This window comes from Penicilliopsis zonata, assembly GCF_001890105.1.
Source record: "Penicilliopsis zonata CBS 506.65 unplaced genomic scaffold ASPZOscaffold_3, whole genome shotgun sequence".
Lineage (NCBI taxonomy): Eukaryota > Fungi > Ascomycota > Eurotiomycetes > Eurotiales > Aspergillaceae > Penicilliopsis > Penicilliopsis zonata.
The window spans coordinates 1145991-1162276 of record NW_019208913.1 but is presented as its reverse complement, the minus strand read 5'-3'; the positions used below and the strand labels follow the sequence as shown (position 1 = coordinate 1162276).

The 16286-nt window shown below is 52.9% G+C and overlaps 6 protein-coding genes across 6 annotated transcripts; 3 read left to right on the top strand and 3 right to left on the bottom strand.

Annotated features, from left to right (window-relative positions):
- Nucleotides 1-533: 533 nt before the first annotated feature.
- ASPZODRAFT_59999 (hypothetical protein) lies at nucleotides 534-1936 on the top strand (the record flags this gene model as incomplete). The annotated part of the gene is made up of 7 exons (XM_022728886.1): nucleotides 534-571; nucleotides 690-759; nucleotides 854-889; nucleotides 956-1181; nucleotides 1249-1305; nucleotides 1368-1812; nucleotides 1882-1936. The coding sequence occupies 7 exons, from the start codon at nucleotides 534-536 to the stop codon at nucleotides 1934-1936; spliced, it is 927 nt and encodes a 308-aa protein (XP_022583693.1).
- A 701-nt stretch (nucleotides 1937-2637) lies between these two features.
- On the top strand, nucleotides 2638-5744 carry ASPZODRAFT_1413494 (hypothetical protein). Its single transcript, XM_022724743.1, has 4 exons — nucleotides 2638-3047; nucleotides 3124-5308; nucleotides 5403-5630; nucleotides 5675-5744. Exons 1-3 carry the CDS (start codon nucleotides 2955-2957, stop codon nucleotides 5606-5608), a joined length of 2484 nt encoding a protein of 827 aa, XP_022583692.1. The 5' UTR covers nucleotides 2638-2954; the 3' UTR covers nucleotides 5609-5630; nucleotides 5675-5744.
- A 692-nt stretch (nucleotides 5745-6436) lies between these two features.
- ASPZODRAFT_140114 (hypothetical protein) lies at nucleotides 6437-8321 on the bottom strand (the record flags this gene model as incomplete). Its single annotated transcript, XM_022724626.1, has 4 exons — nucleotides 6437-7770; nucleotides 7823-8043; nucleotides 8119-8188; nucleotides 8249-8321. 4 exons carry the CDS (start codon nucleotides 8319-8321, stop codon nucleotides 6437-6439), a joined length of 1698 nt encoding a protein of 565 aa, XP_022583691.1.
- A 984-nt stretch (nucleotides 8322-9305) lies between these two features.
- Nucleotides 9306-11099, bottom strand: ASPZODRAFT_140113 (hypothetical protein; the record flags this gene model as incomplete). The annotated part of the gene is made up of 4 exons (XM_022724625.1): nucleotides 9306-10630; nucleotides 10699-10772; nucleotides 10857-11002; nucleotides 11088-11099. The coding sequence occupies 4 exons, from the start codon at nucleotides 11097-11099 to the stop codon at nucleotides 9306-9308; spliced, it is 1557 nt and encodes a 518-aa protein (XP_022583690.1).
- Nucleotides 11100-11631: 532 nt separating this feature from the next.
- Nucleotides 11632-12623, top strand: ASPZODRAFT_140112 (hypothetical protein; the record flags this gene model as incomplete). Its single annotated transcript, XM_022724624.1, has 2 exons — nucleotides 11632-12218; nucleotides 12308-12623. 2 exons carry the CDS (start codon nucleotides 11632-11634, stop codon nucleotides 12621-12623), a joined length of 903 nt encoding a protein of 300 aa, XP_022583689.1.
- Nucleotides 12624-13220: 597 nt separating this feature from the next.
- Nucleotides 13221-16047, bottom strand: ASPZODRAFT_1412894 (hypothetical protein). Its single transcript, XM_022724738.1, has 5 exons — nucleotides 15721-16047; nucleotides 15638-15654; nucleotides 15366-15514; nucleotides 13525-15186; nucleotides 13221-13454 (listed from the first exon to the last, which is right to left on the bottom strand). The coding sequence occupies exons 1-5, from the start codon at nucleotides 15768-15770 to the stop codon at nucleotides 13428-13430; spliced, it is 1905 nt and encodes a 634-aa protein (XP_022583688.1). The 5' UTR covers nucleotides 15771-16047; the 3' UTR covers nucleotides 13221-13427.
- Nucleotides 16048-16286: the final 239 nt, after the last annotated feature.

Below are 16286 nucleotides of genomic sequence, written 5' to 3'. Positions count from 1 at the left end.
ATAAAATTATCAGATGAAAATACCCAGTATTGAGATATTAGGTAACAGCCTACCTAGGTATACTCCATACCTACTACACAGGTACCTGTACATCTGGAATAAATGTTTCATAACTTTCAGTCGTTTTTCCCTTTTGTCTGACTGATACCGAGCGGGCTCCGCGCGAAACCCCGTCATAAATTTCCACCGTAACTAGCGCTCGTGGCTACTAAGGGACAGCTCCAAAAAGACAAGAGCGTCAGGATTTTTCCCCGAACTCTTGGGCGTATTCTTCCAACTTTTCTTCCTCCTCCGACCCATTGATAGCGGCCGTCTACCCTCTCCTCTCCTCTCCTCTCCTCTCGCCCTCTGAAAATTCCACCGCTCCGAACTCCCGACCCTCTTCTTGTCCCAGTCCTGCTCTCCTTTCGCCGCCCGTCGCTCGGTCTCTGCGCCTGCACGAGAAGGACCAAAAAACCACCAGGAACCCAACCCAAAACTATCCCAGGTGCACGTACGCGGCTTCGGCTGCGCTCTGAGCTATATAGTGCTCGATGGCGGCTCCAGAACAGATCCCGGGGCAGGAGTTTGAGTATGTTGTCCATCCCATCCCTCCATATTGGCTTCGGGCCGCGGTCCGGCACAAGAGATATATAAAAATACATGGAGATAATACGATCAAGATCACCCGCTGATACCGTTTCTTATAGATATGAGGCCCTCCCTTCCAACTATGGCCTAGGCGCCAATATGTTAGCAGGTGCATTTGCAGGGATTGCGGTATGTTGATGGCAGCCGGTCACCGGTCTTGAAGACAGAGAAAAAAAAAGGGACCGGGAAAAGCGTGAACAGATATACTGACAGTCGATAAAAGGAACACTCTGTCATGTATCCTGTAGATTTATTAAAGGTACGTTGCATGGCTGATACTTATCGAGCCCTTTCTCCCAACTAACGGTGATTTTCCCTGCGCTAGACCCGCATGCAAATCTTACACCCTGCCAACGGAGGCTTATACACCGGTTTGACCAACGCTGTTTCCACAATCTATCGTATCGAGGGCTGGCGAACACTGTGGAAGGGTGTCTCGAGTGTCATTGTCGGCGCGGGCCCCGCTCATGCAGTCTACTTTGGTACATATGAGATTGTTAAGGACCTGGCAGGCGGGAATGTCGACGATGGCCACCACCCGTTTGCTGCCGGTATGTTTTTTTTCTAGATATATATTCTACACGGAAGAAAACGACTGACTTTCTTTTCTCTCAAAAGCTTTAAGTGGAGCCTCGGCCACGATTGCCAGCGATGCCCTGATGAACCCTTTCGATGGTATGACTAGCCTTCTTCTTTGAATCGCCGTTTCACAGTTGTCGTCTGCTAATTCAGACTAGTCATCAAGCAGCGGATGCAGGTTCACGGCTCCATACACAAGACGATCTTCCAATGCGCGAGAACGGTCTACCGGACTGAAGGTCTCCACGCTTTTTACGTCTCCTACCCCACAACACTATGCATGACAATCCCCTTCACTGCGACCCAGTTCATGGCCTATGAGTCAATCTCCAAGGTTATGAACCCGCGAGGAGACTATGACCCCTTTACCCACTGCATTGCCGGTGGTCTTGCCGGTGCCGTTGCGGCCGGTATCACCACACCGCTCGATGTGATCAAGACCCTTCTGCAGACCCGTGGCCTGGCTCAGGACCAGGAGATCCGCTCCGCCAAGGGTTTGTTCAACGCTGCCGCCATTATCAAGCGCCAGTTCGGCTGGGGCGGCTTCCTGCGTGGATTGCGCCCTCGCATCATCTCGACCATGCCCAGCACTGCGATTTGCTGGTAAGTTTTATCTTCTCCCAGGCAGTGAACTCCTCTTAGATCAAGATTGCTAAACTCTGTCTTTCACAGGACATCCTATGAAATGGCAAAGGCATATTTCAAGGGCCAAATGGGCGATAACTGAACGTTTTTGAGTACGGAAGAGCGAATCGAGACCTTGCACCGGCTGGATTTGCCCGCGCGACGGGCCACTCCATGACGGCTACTCATCACCGCCCGGGCTGGCTTTTCGCTCTCTGCACTCTCGCCTATGCTCCATGATTTTGTCTTTTTCTTTTTTTCTTTTTTCCTTCTCCTTCACCTCACTCTTTCTCTCTCTCCAGGCGGGAGCACCCTCTTCCAATGATCGTGGAGGTCCGTCCCAGGAACAGGACCTCCTTTTTTGAACCCAGAGGAGCACGCGACATGTGCCTCTTCCCCGGGTCTCATTTTCTCGATTCTGGAAATGCATGTTTGAAACGTACTGTTGTGGTTTTGAGCTTAGACATCTGGACGGAATGATGACCATTCGGAAGCGTGACATTTGATCATCATGTTGCCAATGAATCTAGCTTTTCGTCCTGGCGTTGAAACGGAAGGAAACTCGACTGCGGGTTTATATTCTGGGGGTTAAACGATATCGATGCCTTAGTAATATTTGTTCTGTGTCTCTGTTGTTTTTTGAGGTTTCTCTTTTTTTTTTCCATTCCGACCATGTACTGATAGACATTGATTTCGCACATGGCAAGGCACCCGGTGGCATTTCACTACTCTCAACTCTGTATAGTATCAATGCATACACAAAATATATTCTACCAATAGTTTGATGTTTAAATGTCTTCAACAGTCTATATATATATATATATATACATAAATCCTTCGGAGTATAGTAATATATGATGCCCGGTTGCAGAAAGCGGTGTCGACTCTCGACCCATTAACCAACGACGTCACGCGAGATCCCTGCGAAAAAACGGGCCCCCTCTCTCGTGGGAAGATAACCGGACCACCAGAATGATCTCACCGAGTTGCACCTAGAAAAACGACACCGCAGCAATCAGATACACATTTGACTACATAGTTTTGTCTCTCTCCTTCTCCTCTCTTCGACTGGTCGGGTTTTCGTATGGATTGTGCAGGCCGGCCTGCACGTGGTTGCATCAATGATGCGCTCCAGGCCCGCGGCGTCCTCTCTGCAGAAGACGTACGATGAGTGCTATCTCATGTGCTCTACTGCCGTTTACTTTGAGGGGCAGGTATACAGATTTCCTTTGATCGCTACCATATCATATTTGATGCTGATGTTTTTTTTTCATGGTTCGGTGTCTTTAGAATAATGAAGAAGAGGCTTTGAGGTCATGGCGGAACGCCCTCGAGACGATATACTACCACAATGCTTACCGGGTCCCGGCGACGTATGTTGCCAAAACGGAGACGGAGAAGGCCCTGCAGGATTCCATCCGAGCCCTGGAGGTGCAGTGTCGAGAACGAGTCGACCTGCTTGAAGCACTACGGGAGAGTCGAAGGGAGGCACAAGAGAAAGAAGGCGGTGAGGCGGCCGGGGGCAAGAGGGAGGGCGTCTTGAAGGGGAAGAATACAATCCAGAAAGCTGTTGTTGTTGCTGCTTCTGCCGCTGCTGCTGTCAGTGCTGCTGGGGCTGGTCCTACTGGTGCTGGTGCTGGTGCCGGTGCTTCCCCGGGATGGATTGGTGATGGCACGATCCCGGCCGTCGACTACGATGACCTCTCCAAGCCGCAGACCCTGCCGGGACGACCACCGCCCGTGGTATCCAAGAGGAGCTCCGAATCGATTCAGAATACCACTAATGCCGCTGATGAAGGAAGGGGTGCGTTCTTGGAGTCGTCGAATGCCCCCGCCCTGCGTGTGCAGTCGAATAACTCGTCGGGCAAATCCCGTGGCTCCAGCCCTGATAGACGCAAGCCGATGTTGACCACGTTGCGCAGCGCGGATGCGAAGAAGCATATCAAAAAGAAGGACAGCCCGAAACGAAAGGACCTGCGGCCGGCCGCATCCAAGGCGGCCGGCCTGGCCTGGGGTAGTCTGTATCCGTCCCCGCCGATGGAGAAGTCCGCCAGTGAGGCAGCGCTGGCGTCTTCCCACCATAGCGTTTCCAGCGATTCTGGTCCAACCCGCAGCAGAGATCAAGACCAAAAAGCCCGGTCAAGTGATGAGAAACCGAGGAAGAAGGTTGCCGGTCGAGCGGAAGACCCGGACGACAGCATCCCCAGCTGGAACTGGCGGGAGCCCAGTAGTGCGCTGCACCGCTCCGCTCGTCGGACATCCTCCACTATGACGCCAATCCCGCAGCCATCAACCCCCCGGTCGGAGGGCCGTCGTGGATCCGCATCGTTCCCGTACGCGATCGATACCACTCCCAAGGAGCATCGTTCTATCCCTAGCCCTTCCCCCAGACCGACGATCAAGCCGAAGCCAGTTGCCCTGAGATCTCCGAAGCAACCATCCAGCCGAAGATCACCAACCTTGCCGGCAGAGAATAGTGTTGATGCCGGCTACCGTGTGCGTTCATCTAGCAAGAGCCAGACGAACCACACAACCACACAACGCAGTGCACCGGGCGACAGCAGGAAGCCAGATGAGCTAACTCCTGCGGTCCGGAACTTGTCTCTTGCGAATCCGAAGCAGAGTAGCAGCAGCACTGGGACGCCTCGGCGCAGTCCGCAGGCCAAACCCAAGATCACGCCGCCGTCCAGTGACCAGGAGTCATCTGACCGGGGGGAATCGTCGGATGAAGGGGATGGCGACATCTTCAAGATCATGCAGAAACTGCCCAAGGGGGTGGATATAGCTGCTGCGCGGCAGATCCTCAACGATATTGTCGTGCGCGGCGACGAGGTGCACTGGGACGATATTGCGGGACTCGACGCCGCAAAGAAGGCCCTCAAGGAAGCGGTCGTCTACCCGTTCCTGCGCCCGGACCTGTTCTCGGGCCTACGGGAACCGGCGCGCGGGATGCTGCTCTTCGGCCCGCCCGGCACGGGCAAGACGATGCTGGCGCGCGCCGTCGCCACGGAGTCCAAGTCGACCTTCTTCTCCGTGTCTGCGTCGACACTGACGTCCAAATGGCACGGCGAAAGCGAGAAGCTGGTCCGCGCACTTTTTAGCCTCGCCAAGGCCCTCGCGCCGTCGATCATCTTCGTCGACGAGATCGACTCGCTGCTCTCTTCGCGATCCTCCGGCTCCGAACACGAAGCCTCGCGCCGCTCTAAGACAGAGTTCCTCATCCAGTGGTCCGATCTCCAGCGCGCCGCCGCCGGCCGCGAGAAGAAAGAAGGCGACGCTACCCGCGTGCTCGTCCTCGCCGCCACAAACTTGCCCTGGGATATTGACGAGGCCGCCCGCCGCCGGTTTGTCCGTCGGCAATATATCCCCTTACCGGAACATAAAGTCCGCGAGGAACAACTGCGCCGATTACTCAGTCACCAGAAACACGAGCTTACAGATGAAGATATCGAGGTCCTAGTTCATGTCATAGATGGTACCTACATTTCCCTTTCCCCTTTGTTCATATATATACACATATGTGTTTGTGTGTGTGTGTGTGTGCTAATTGTCAGGCTTCTCCGGATCAGACATCACAGCCCTCGCAAAGGATGCCGCCATGGGCCCGCTCCGCAACCTAGGTGAAGCACTACTGCACACGCCCATGGACCAGATCCGGCCGATCCGCTTCCAGGACTTTGAGGCGAGTCTGTATTCCATCCGGCCGAGCGTCAGCAAGGACGGACTTAAGGAGTATGAGGAGTGGGCGCGCCAGTATGGTGAACGGGGGGGTTGAAACTTGCAGAGGCTTGTTCAAGGTATTATTTTTTTTCTGGTAGTGGGTATACTATTATACTGTAATCCACTTCTCTTGCATTGTATCATTGCGTGTATCATTGGCGGTTTAGTTGTAAAGAAATAATTTATTCAACTCTAATACATCTATAACTAGTAGTTGGTAGATATGTAGTTATCCCATTTCCTTTAAAAAGAATTCAATATAGGTAAGATTATATTCAGTCGGCGATGGTCTTGAATATTAGGTACTTGACATCAATGTTAGAATTTTGCTTACTGGACTGATATGTTCAATATTCCATAGGCTAACAGAACATCATCTATCTAACCATTGCTATATACATCTTTCTACGAGTAGATACCAGATACCATTTTTCATGCTTGGACATGATATCTAGGATGTGCAAGAAGAAGAAGAAGAAGAGAAAAAAGAAGAAAAGAAAAGGGAATCCCAGATTGACTTATTGGAGGTGACGATGATTGGGAGTAGAAAGTCAAGTATAAAAACCACAGCAGTATCGAGATAGACTTAAGAGAAGGATAGGAAATTGTAGACAAATGAAAATAGAGAAAAGGGTGAGAGAAAGTCAGCTTGGAGAATGGGACAGCAACAAAGACAAGCAAGCAAGCAAAAACAAACAAACAGAAAAAAAAAAAAGGCACCATGGTATCAGATCCGATCACGTTGCTCCAATGGAATCTCAATAAATAAATGACAGGGTAATGTCATGGGGGGGGGAAGGGGTATTGTACTGCTATGCTCGGGATTTTTGTCCAAGAAAAGGATTGATTCCAGACAAGACAGAAACATGACAGGAGGGGCTATTTACAAGTCAATCAGGCTGCCACCATGCTGCGGTTGTTGATAGGACTGCTGCGAGTTCCACGGGTTTGCGGTCTGTTGCGGCACGCCAGTATACTGTTGGCGGAAGAAAGGATTGCCAGTCTGCGTGGAGTGGAGGCGGTCCAGACCTTGGCCGGCAGAGTTGACGAATGTCCCCGGGGCAGTGTGTTGCGCGGGGATGCGCAGGTCTCCGACGTTGCCAAAGGTGTCTTGACCCTCTCCGCTTGCCAGGAGGGCGTTGAGACGGGCGTGGTGCGGGTCCTGCATTTGTGGGGGGGTGCTCTTCGGCGGCGCCGGAGCCTGGAAGTTGGCGATCGGGTTCGGCGAGGTGAACTGGTTGGTTGCGCGCTCCTCGGCCAGACTGTTGAGGGTTGGAATGGTCGTCTGGTACGGGTTACTCTGCAGACCGATCGAGTGCTGTTGCTGTTGCTGCTGTTGTTGACCTGAGCCACGAGCCGCAAAGGGGTTGTTAGATCCGGTGGGCATGGGCCTGAGAGGATCTTGTTGATGGTTGGCAGCCCATGGATTGTTGCTACCTGCCGATTGAAAATTCTCCTGAGGTAGCTGTAGCTGGTGCTGCTGTTGCTGCTGCTGCGAGTAGGCGTCCGTTCCATACGGGTTGTTGGCAATGAAAGCGGTCTGTTGGGGCTGCAGAGTCGCCTGAGGTTGCAAGAAGTTATTGGTCTGGTACTGGCCGTACTGAGACTGATCGAACGCGGTCTGCTGCTGCTGCTGCGGCTGCTGCTGGAAGCCGTTCGCGTAGCTGTTGGGCATGCCGGTTGCCTGTTGCTGGAAACCGGTCGCCTGCGCATACTGGTTGTTCAGGTAGCCGGTGGTCAGTGGCTGCTGCGGGTTAATCGGGTTGCCGAACCAGTCGACGGCGCTTTGCTGCTGGTAGCCCTGATTGTATCCCGTGGGCTGGGCGGGCTGGGCGGGCGCTTCATCGAAGAGCGACTTGGCGTTGCTCTCCTCCAGCTCGCGCTTGCGCAGTTCTTCTTCCTCCCTGCTCAGCCTGATCGCCTTGGCCAGATCTTCGTCATCCTGCGACATGGCGGCCTTGTCCCGTCGCTTACGCTCCTCTTCGGCTTCGTGTTTGCTGGCTTCTATCGCCAAGCGATACTCAACATCCTCTTCGTCGTTGTTGTGGCGTCGGCGGTCGCGCCGGTCCGAACGATGGGGGGGATCGTTGCCGAAGCCACCGTGGCCTTCGTCCAGTCCGCTCACACGCGTCTTCCATAGTTTACGGTCGGATCGTTCGCTGCGCAGTCTGTCTTCGTCCAGAATGAGGGTAGTAAGTTCCCTCGCGGCGACGCGAACTATTACCATTATTAGCGACCGACAGAAACCTCATCAGCAAGAGAGACTTACCATTCTGGCCGACATCACGGCTGTCCTCGTCGACGTACTGGAACTCGCGCAAGGTTTTGATAATATAGACATTCTTCCGGGCCCATGTGACGACCAACTCGGAACCCTCGTGCAGACAGTAATCCAGGACCTTTAACGATTTGAGCACGTGTCGCCAGTTCTTGCCCTTATCATTCAACCGCTTATCCAGCATATCCATGATCTCGTAGAAATCGGTAGGGCTATCGAGAAATCAGAGAAGAACCAAACAATTAACATAAGAAAGATATTCCCCCAGAGCAAGCGAAGGAACGCACCTGCCGAATGTCATGGACGCAATCTCCGCCATGTCGGTGCCCGTGGGCCCCCATGGATCATTACTCGTCGCTATTGAACGTGTTAGCCATGGAAGAACACCACTGGGAAAGAATGATGAATATGACATACCATTTCGCACTTTAACCTGTACCGACGAGTACCCCTTGGTGACGTTCTTGACGCTCCGCACGACCTTGGACATCCTGAAGGAACAAATAGGAGACGGACTTCTAGAAAAGCGAATCGGTTTTCTTTCTTTTTTTTTTTTCCTTTCGAGGGAAAATCGATCTTCTCTCTCTATCTATCGAATAATCGAATGGCACTTGGCAATGAGGAGATGCTGCAAGGGTGTCTTGTCGTTCAGCAGCCCACCTCTCCTTATCGGCGCAGGTGCAGCTCGACGAGGTGATGAGGTTCAAAGAGAAATTCTCTCGGGAAAGGGGTTTATTTTTTCTTTCTTTCTTTGATCGCCTTGTCCTTTGACTCTTCTTTCTATGGCGTCGGGCTTCTCTGTCGTCAGGTATCGAGGGTTCCGACTATCCGGCGATGGCAGAGGTAAGTCGATCAGAGAGGGGGGCAATGGCCGGAGGGAAGCGCAGGTTGTGGTCTGGCGTGAGAGGCGGTGGAACACTGAAGCCTGGCTGGGCTGGGCAGTGGCAGTGAGTGGCCATGGTGGCAATGGCGCGTAACCAGAGAAATAAAGTTATCAATTAAAGACAAATTTTATATACTATATACTATATTTTAATATCTTATAGAAACCTCATTCTTTCATTGCTATTGTACTTAATAGGTGGTAGTAAGAGTAGTACTAGGCAGTGAATTAGTTACCTAGGTATTCTAGGTTATAGCATTCTTGACGACAATCATAACTACACCACATCTAATAGAGAAGTACCCAATATAGATAGAAGAAACCAGTAACACAATATACTGCATATTCAAGTATTTCTTTTTCTCTGTGCGTTGTCCTCTCCGCATGTTGCAGATTCAACGCATCTCATTACGTCATCGTGGATGCCCTCGTGTCGGTCTTGGCTCTACAATATACATACCTACTATTAGTTACTATGGAGTATCTACACAGTTTAAGGACTATAGGTATAGAAGCATAATTTTATATGACCCTGCATGTTATATATCTATCCACAATTTTTCATTTTTTTTTTGTAAGTCATCCCTTCATTTAAAGCTGGTGGTGGGCCTCGCGCTCCAAAGTCAGGTACTTTTCCTCGGCACCCTTGATGCAAGCGATGTTGGCGCCGAGCTTATTCAGCGTCTCAATATATTCGTCGTACTCGTCCGAGTCGAAGACGATACCGCCGCCCGCCTGGAGGTAGGCGACGCCGTCCTTGACCATCATCGTGCGCAAGGCGATGCACGTGTCCATCGCACCGGGCAGCTCGGTCGTACCGTCCGCACTGGAGATGTTGTAACCAAAGTAGCCAACCGCACCGGCATAAACCCCGCGCTTCTCTTTCTCGAGCTCGGCGATCAGCTGCATGGCGCGGACCTTGGGGGCCCCTGAGACGGTGCCCGCGGGGAAAATCGAGCGGAAGGCATCGAAGCGGGTCTTGTCGGGACGAAGGACGCCCGAGACCTGCGACACGAGATGCTGCACGTGCGAAAACTTCTCCACAACCATGAGCCGGTCGACCTGCGTGGACATAGGGTCGCACACGCGGTTGACGTCGTTGCGAGCTAGATCGACCAGCATGACGTGTTCCGCGCGGTCCTTGAGGCTACTGCGCAGCTCCTCCGCCAGTAACAAGTCCTCCTCGGGGGTCTTTCCACGCTTGACCGTTCCGGCAATGGGGTGGGTGATGATACGCCCATTCTCCTCCTTGACCAGCAGCTCCGGACTGGCGCCAACAAGCTGGAAGTCCTTGCAGTCGATGTAGAAAAGGTAAGGGGAAGGATTGACGCTGCGCAGGTGACGGAAGAGGTTGAACGGGTGGAGGGAGGTGGGCCGCGAGAGGCGCTGGGAGGGGACGGTCTGGAAGATGTCGCCCTTGGCGATGTGCTGCTTCAGCCGGGTCACGTGGGCCTCGTAGCCTTCGCGGCCGATGTTGGATGTGTATTCCTGGTTGGGGATAATGGGGCCCTGGGGCGGCAACGGAGTCTCCGGACTCAGGAGGGTGGTGATGGTGGTTTGGATCGTCGCCTCACCCTTGCGGTAGGCCGCTTCAAGCTCGGCATCATCGCTCGGGATGGGCACATAGGTGATGATCTTCACGACCTGGAAGAAATGGTCAAAGGCGACGATGGTATCGAAGAACATGAAGAGCGACTCGGGAACACCCAACACATCCTCCACCGGCAGCGCCGTCTTGGGCTCGAAGTAGCGCACGCAGTCATATCCGACGTAACCAATCGCCCCGCCCGTCAGAGGGGGCAGTTTCAGACCGGGCACCGTCGCAACGCGATACTGTCCCAGTTCCGCCTCGAGGATGGGCAATGGATCACATTCGGGCCCATGGCCAGGACCGGTCTTGAGAATCTTCCTCGGGTCTGCCCAAACTCAGTCAACCGACATAAACCCCACTATTCGCAGAACTGGGAAGTGCTCATGTGCATACCTGCTCCCACAAAACTATATCTTCCGATCGTCTCCGTCGTAGCCGCGCTCTCGTAAAGAAAAGACAAGTCCGATCTATCCGACGATACAGAGTTAGTACTCCATAAATGAGAGCAATCCGTAACAGGAACTTCCTGAGAGGGTGTGTGAGTGACTCACTTCGCCGCAATCTTCAAATATGCCAGGGTCGGGGTCAAGAGATCGGCAGGCACCGAAGCAGTGATAGGCAGGACGTTAGGAGGGAACTGGGCTGCTCTAGACTTCGCGACCACCTCGCGCGCAACCTCGAAGGAGGGAGTCACAATCTAAGGAAGGGTTGGTTATCTTAGTTTCCAACTTCCAACTTCCTTCCAGAAAATGGAGATGAGGGGGTTTTGTTCTCTCTCTTACTGGAGGTGGCATCTTGAAAGGAACAAGCCAACAGCCTGTGACACAATCCTATCTAATTATTAAGAAAGAAAAAGCAGTAAGAAGAGCAGAGAGGAGGAGGAGAAGCAGATGAGAAGGAGGGGAAGGGAGAATGAGTGAAGAGTGCTGCACCCGCCATTGGACGACCAGAATATTCCCCAAGGGGATTAGCGCTGGAATTCATTATCGATAGCCGGAAAAACAAGACCAGCTCAACAGCTCTTATTCTTCTTCTTCCAAGGTTGTCAACAACTGCAGACAGACCAAGTTGTTCAGTTACTCATCCTCTGGTCTCCATCTTCTAATCTTTATTCCACCCAAGTGTCCGACTATACCTGGGATTTACCTTTTATCTGCACTCGAAGCTGGATCCAGAGTAGTAGCTGAAGACCCTAGGTAGTTACCACTACTACTAGACCATCGGATGACTCTCCTAGGAGGTGTACAGTAACCTGTCTATTCATTATTATTTTACCATCTCACGATCCATTATTTTACCATCACTTTTGACTAAATATTACACAATATGGAGACCCTCGAGCGTCAGGATCAGCTTTCCCGTTCATCATCCACCGACTCCGCCAGTGAGATCAACTCCGCAACATCAAAGGCCACCACTACCACTACCACTACCACCACCGGTATTACCTTCGGCCTGAACCCGGAAACCGTATCGGATCGTCTCGCGGTCATTATGCAACAGGTTGCCGCCCACTCGGGTTTTTCGCAAGAAGACTCCGTCACCATCCACCGTTGCCTGGATGCCATCGAATCAGTCTTGGACCCGCGCGCCCAGCTCACAAACGAGGTCATCAAATATCGACCCCAACGTCCTCGGTCTTGGACAACAATAACAACAACAACAACAACAACACCGCCACCAATAACGAAATCAGTCGGTTTGCTCGCTCCGGACATCCATTGTTCGCCCTCCGTCATGGAACCCAAGACAGATCATCAACAGTTGACAGTCCTTCTCAAGGATGTCACCATGCTCCATACAGGTCTGCAGCAACGACGTAAAGAGGCCAACCAGATCTATAAAACCTTCCGTCGCAAATGTCGAGGCTTAGAGGAAAGAATTGTGGAGCTGGAAGAGGAAGTGGATGAACTGTAAGTCAATCCGGTAGAGTTTGTTCCGTGGGGTTTCCCTCTTTTATTTTTGTCCCCCTCCTCCTAACCCGGTATGTTGCGCGGAACAGACAAACGGGTATGCAGGAAAACTCAGTCGAGCTGGAAGGACTGCGTGGCACAGTGCGTGGACTAGAATCGTGGGTCGAAGGGTGGCAGATGCAACATGGCTGGACCGAGGCGAAGCGTACATCCCGGCCATCAGCCAAACGCGGACGATGGGGGAAACGAAAAACAGAGGATGCCAGGGATGCTGAGAGCGATGTGTTGGTCGAAGGAATCAATGCTTGGATGCGAGGGTGGAAGGATGTAGAAGAAGGCTCTCGATTGAGAGAGCAAGGCCGCAGATTAAGAAGAGACGAGCGATTGAGACATGCTGATCGGTGACGGCTGGTGATGATGATGGCGAAATCCAATATAAATTATGCAAATACAATATCGACAAGGGAAAAAAGGGGTTGATTGAGGTTGATGCAAGGCGGGATGGGGATGGACTCGCGTTCCCCTCGCTCGTGCAGTTTCATTCGAAGCCGGCGAATTGGCGAATTGGCGACTGGGCATAAATGTAAATATGTATCACTGGAGCGTAATTTTTCCATAGTGTTGATCACAGGGATAGAAGACTTGGTCTCACTGCACAAGAAATGAGGAAATGCTGCCAAATTGAAATCCGAATAGGAGGGAGGTTTTCCTTTTTCTTCCTCCTCCTCCTCTTCTTCTTCTTCTTCCCTGCTCTTTTACTTTACTTTTTTTCAAAGTATCGCTCTGGAGAGCCATCGATTTCGTTTGCTCCCCCCTTGTCGGTTGAGGCCCTCATATAGAACCTAACATCGAAGATTCTGCGAAAGAGAAAAAAAAAACAATGGGCCATTCGTAGCTTTTCCATGTATCTTGGAATGATGGTCGATTTAAGAATTTTGGGAGAGAGGGGGGGGGGGGGGGTGACCTGAATTGATGAACGAAACCGAAGTGTTGGTGATTTTTTGTGCTCGAGTGCCGGCCGACACACCATATTGCAACTTCGATCGCTTTCTTTTATGCAAACGTAAAATCATGCCTCCATTACCCGCAGGGAGGAAAGTAGGTCTTTCGCAGTGGTATCGTCAGTATACTCAAAACAAAAAGATCGACAGGAACTGTGAGGCTGTCGAAATGGGGTTTCCACTCTCTCAAGGCCGCGCGCATCTACACTCAGCGTTGTAAATTGATGACCGCCATCTGAAAATAGAAAAACACCCGTTAGAAAAAGTGGCAATCGAAATGTAATCAGAGGGACCAAGACACAAACCTGGTTATTAAATCCAAAAGCCAGCTTTTTGCCGTCCGAATCCCATGACAGAGAACGATCTGGCATCAGATCTGCGGTGCCGTTATGGCCGTTCACCGCACGGTCGGGCCCCTTGTCGTCCTTTTTGATGTTGGGAATCGTCCAGGTGGCCATCGGGGTGCCCCCTCGCTCAACGTTCCAGATGAAAAGACGATCGGTACTGGCCGAAGCGAGTGCATATCCATCGGGCGAGAAGCCGAGTGCCAGAGCGGGCAACGAGGGGCCGAGGAACAAACGGTGGATACACTCAAAGCGCTTGGCGTCAAGGTCGACGATCCAGATCTTGACCGAATCGTCAGTCGACGCGGAGGCCAGGAGATACGAGGACACGGAGACCACGTGCGTCGTCTGGGGCTGGAATTCAATGGCCGTGATTTCGCCTTGATGAGCGTCCGGCATGCGCATGTCATGGGTCGGGATCCAGATGTCGGCTGTGGCCGACGCTGCGGTGGCCACCACGGCGTGCGAAGAGGGTGTGGAGGGCCCTCCTCCTCCTCCTCCTCCTCCTCCTCCTCGCTTGGCACAGCGGATGAATGTCCAGGAGGTCTCAGGACGATCGGATGAGGTAAAGGTCCGAGCGGTATGGACGCGGGAGTCGACATCGAACTGGTAGACCACGCCGTCACCGCAGGCAAACGCCTGGTTGGGGTGATCGGACCAGGTGAAGTCATAGATGGAGCCGTCGATGGTCTGCGGCGGAGGGAACTCGTCGGGCCGCAAGGAATCATCCCACAAGGCCAGTTCCGAGATGCGGCCGTCCGAGGCGACGACGACGAGATTGGCACCATGGTCATCCCAGTGGAGGCCGGTGATCATACGGGGCACTTCGGGCAGCAGGTCCACCGCGGCGCCCTGGACGTCGTACATGGTGATGGAGCCGCGCATGTCTTGGTAGGTCGCGACAGCCAGCTTGTGGCCCGAGGGGTGCCAGGCGACCGCGGAGACATCCTTGGACGGGTCCCCCAAGGTCTCTCGCGACGGGGCAGAGGAGGAGGGGAGGTGCCACAGGTCGCAGAAGGCCTCGCCGGCGGCCACGACCGCGGTGGCATCGCGCGGGCGCCACAGGGTGCGGGTCACGTGCGCTGTTTGAGGCGCCACATCGAATATGGCGGTGTCGGGGCTGAGGTCAGCAGCCTTGGCGGGGGTGGCCTGGACACCGACGCTCTGGCCCGTGACCAGCGTGACCGCCGGCGCCGGCGGCGGTTGCGCTTGCGCTTGCAGTGGTTCCTGATCCTGGGCGGCGTCCATGCTCACATCCCCGTCGCCGTCCACCAGCACCGCTGCGGGTGGAGGGGATGCGGTGGTCGTGGTGGTCGCGGTGGCCGGTGGTAAACCCTCGGCGGCAGCTGCGACTTGGTGAGTAACGCCGTTGGAATCGACATCCATGCTCGCGCCGTCATCGCCCTGGACCTTACGGGGTTTCTTCGCGGTCGGAAGCAGGGGACCCGCCTCGGAAGTCGAATGGCCGTTGATCACGCCGCCGTCCCGGGTAGATTTTGTGGCGGCCTGAGGCGAGAGCGCCGGCTGGCCAGCGCCGCCGCCGTGACTTTTCAGCACTTCAGGCTGCAGCTGTGCAGGGCCGAAGAAATAGTCAGAGGGGGAAAAGAGAGTCGGGTTACCATCCTAATAAAATCAACATGACAATGAATAAATAAAACCAATAATTTAAAAACCAAATAATGAAAAAAAAAATAATGAAAAAATATAATGAAAAAAAAAATGAAATGAAAAAGAAAAAGAATTTTTTTTTTTTTAAAAAAAAAAGACAATTAACAAGTAAGAAAGAAAGAAGAAAGAAATACCTTGTCAAGAGAGTGCTCGAGCTCGTGGTATTGTAGGCCCTTCTGGACAAGGGAGACCAGGGCGTGCGTCTTAATGTAGGGCGCAAAGGGCAAGCTCTGGGGATCGTGATACCATGCGCGCTGCAGCAAGACTGCAGCCTCACCATGTCCTGCTCCGGTTAGCAAGGCAACCGACACAGACGAGAAGAAAAAGAAGAAGAAGAAGAAGAAGAAGGAAAATAAGGAAATTAGAAGAGAAGAAATGGGTTTCAGAAGAAAAAGACGTGACCAACCTGATTCTTGAAGGTACCTGGGAGATTCGGTCAGCAAGGCCTCAACGGGTAGGGATTCGACGCGGAACGAGATTGCGACACACCTCCATATTAGATAGTTGACATGGTGGGATGTCAGGTCGGGAGACGCCATCGTTACATGTGTCACCAGTAGTCAAGGTCAGGCGCCGCAATCATGCCAGAGGCGATAGAAAAGGGAGAGGGAAGAAGATAGAGAGCGATGGAGAGATGGAGAGATGGGAAGATGGAGGGAGGGAGAGGGAGAGAGAAGGTTGGCGCGGCGGTTTGATCCACGGAGGAAGCGTGCGCGCGAGGGTTGTGAGAGAAGGTGTCAAAAGGGTGTCAAAAGGGGAGTCGGTATTCAGAAGGGGTAGTAGAGGGGAGGCAGAAGGATACAAATGCAAAAGCGGAAGATCGAAGAGGATCAAAAAGAGTCAAATGGAGTAAGAGAAAGAAAGAGAGAAAGAGAGAGAAAGGGAGGGAGAGAGCGCAGGGTGTTTGAAGATTGGAACAGTTGAAGATTTGCCGACGGCCGGCCAAGGATTTGGGACTGGGGGAGTGGAAGTGGGTGCAGCAACGGCAGGGTCGAGACTAGTAGGAACAGGACTAGTCCAGCTGAGGGCGAGAGAGAGAGAGAGAGAGAGAGAGA